Raw genomic sequence first — 2,112 nt, 5'->3', positions numbered from 1 at the left:
AACTTTTTTTTCGAACGATAACTACCCCTATAAGGACAACTGATATTTTAATAACTACAATTAACATATCTAATCGAAGTATTAGTATCCTTGTACATTGTCTTTGTTTAATTTAGAGAAGATTGAATACACTTCTAACAAAGTATCGAATATAATAGAGGAAATATACTAAAGTAATAAATCTTCACATACTGACATACGTGTAACCAAGCAGTAATAATTATATATATGACGAGACAAATTAAACGCGTCATCAAAAATGTTAAATTATGACCAATCAATGCAAATGGTATTATTAGACATACCCATTTGAAATGGATCAAGTGAATATACTTCGTATATATGTGGTTTTATTACGAGTATATATTATATAGATGATCCATACATACATCTCGTTACATTATTGGATAGTATCCCAACAATTTGGGAATTCACTATTGTTGTATTCCATATATGAATCCATCATTGGCCATGAAAGCTCTTCATTCATCGTCGTATTATAACAAGGAGATGGCGCAATGCAATCATCAACTATATTCAAAGGTGACAACATACTATGATCAATTGATGATGTGATATCCGGAAAAAATGGCTCAGTCCAAAAATCTCCAGTCACTTGATCATAATTTTGCATTGGTGGTACTATATCACTTTGAGCTACATATTCAGAGCCATTAGACCAATACGATGATGGTAATTGATCAGAGGGTGATGAATAATATGACGATGATGATTCAGATGAGCCTCCCAAAAACATTTCACTACTTTGGAGTTGGTATTCTGGATTCCAATTTTCATTCATGTCGTTCGCCTGATAATTAGGTTTGATGGTTTCGTCTTCTTGATCTAACACACGCTTCCTCAAATGTGTGTTCCATCGGTTTTTTATTTCATTGTCGCTTCTTCCTGGCAACTTTGCAGCTATCGCAGACCATCTATAAATTGATTAATAGAATGTAATTTAAGTACGCATTGATATATACAACTTGCATGGAGTGATCATGACGCTTGATACAATCAAATAATGAGATTAGAAGAAAGATTAACGAATTATACTTGACAATGACTGAAAACGTTAAGAGGGGTTATTATGTAAATAAGTTGGAATAAAGGGTCATATATAGACATATAGTGACACTGATTTTAGTGACACAATAAAAAACGTCAAGAAATGAAAATGATGGATTAAAAACCGCTGGCACTATATGACATTTTTGTTTGTTGTAATGTTGAATATGCACTATCATTCAAGAACTTTATTTTTCTTTTCTATTTTGAATAGGTGTATGCATTAATTTGCATGACAACACGAAGGATATATAGATATGATTCGCCCTAAAATGTACTCGTACAACTTACTTGTTACCAAGCTCGTTATGTAAATAAATGATCATGTCGTCTTCTTCCATCGTAAAATTTCCATGTTTCATGTTTGGACGAAGATAATTCATCCATCGCAACCTGCAACTCTTCCCGCTTCTCGACAAACCTAAAATGAAAAACGAATTAACGAGTGCCATTTAGTGGAAAATGTTGCATATTTTCCAAAACTTGTGGTGATATTTTTTAAATTTTTTCGTTAAAACTTTAAGGTGATATTTGTACCAGCAAATTTTGGAAGTAAACCCCAATTCCAATGGCCATATCTTTGGATGTAGGCTCGTAACTTTTCATCTTCTTCTTCACTCCATGCACCTTTCTTGACTCCATTGTCATCGAAACTTACACCTTTCATAATTCTTAATTTTAATTAAGTTGCTTTCGAACTTCTTATGTCTCTATTTGATCAATGTACACACATATATATACTAGTAGCTAAATATCATATAATATAAAACGTGCTCAAATGGCAAGTTTATTTTACGTACTACATTATTTCTATTCATGGGCTAAATTGTGGTGGGTGGACCAAATATGCTCTCTTCCGCATCCTAGCTTACACATATTAGTAATTGTTTAAGGAAGATGGATCAACAAGCATGTGCTATATTGCCTTTAATATATTTCATCTAATGTCGTTTTCTTTCGATTGCTATGTGATATGTAACCATGCATTGAGTAACTTTTTTAGTTATTATTATATTATTATAAGTATGAGATCAGTTTAGCTAA

The 2,112-nt window shown here is 32.2% G+C and overlaps 1 protein-coding gene across 1 annotated transcript; it reads right to left on the bottom strand.

Annotated features, from left to right (window-relative positions):
* Nucleotides 1-310: 310 nt before the first annotated feature.
* On the bottom strand, nt 311-1,755 carry LOC122579725 (transcription factor MYB13-like). Its single transcript, XM_043751949.1, has 3 exons — nt 1,606-1,755; nt 1,360-1,489; nt 311-935 (listed from the first exon to the last, which is right to left on the bottom strand). The coding sequence occupies exons 1-3, from the start codon at nt 1,733-1,735 to the stop codon at nt 401-403; spliced, it is 795 nt and encodes a 264-aa protein (XP_043607884.1). The 5' UTR covers nt 1,736-1,755; the 3' UTR covers nt 311-400.
* Nucleotides 1,756-2,112: the final 357 nt, after the last annotated feature.

This window comes from Erigeron canadensis, chromosome 8, assembly GCF_010389155.1.
Source record: "Erigeron canadensis isolate Cc75 chromosome 8, C_canadensis_v1, whole genome shotgun sequence".
In the NCBI taxonomy this organism is placed as follows: Eukaryota; Viridiplantae; Streptophyta; class Magnoliopsida; order Asterales; family Asteraceae; genus Erigeron; species Erigeron canadensis.
Note: the sequence above shows the minus strand (reverse complement) of the source record. Positions and strands in the feature narration are given on the sequence as shown.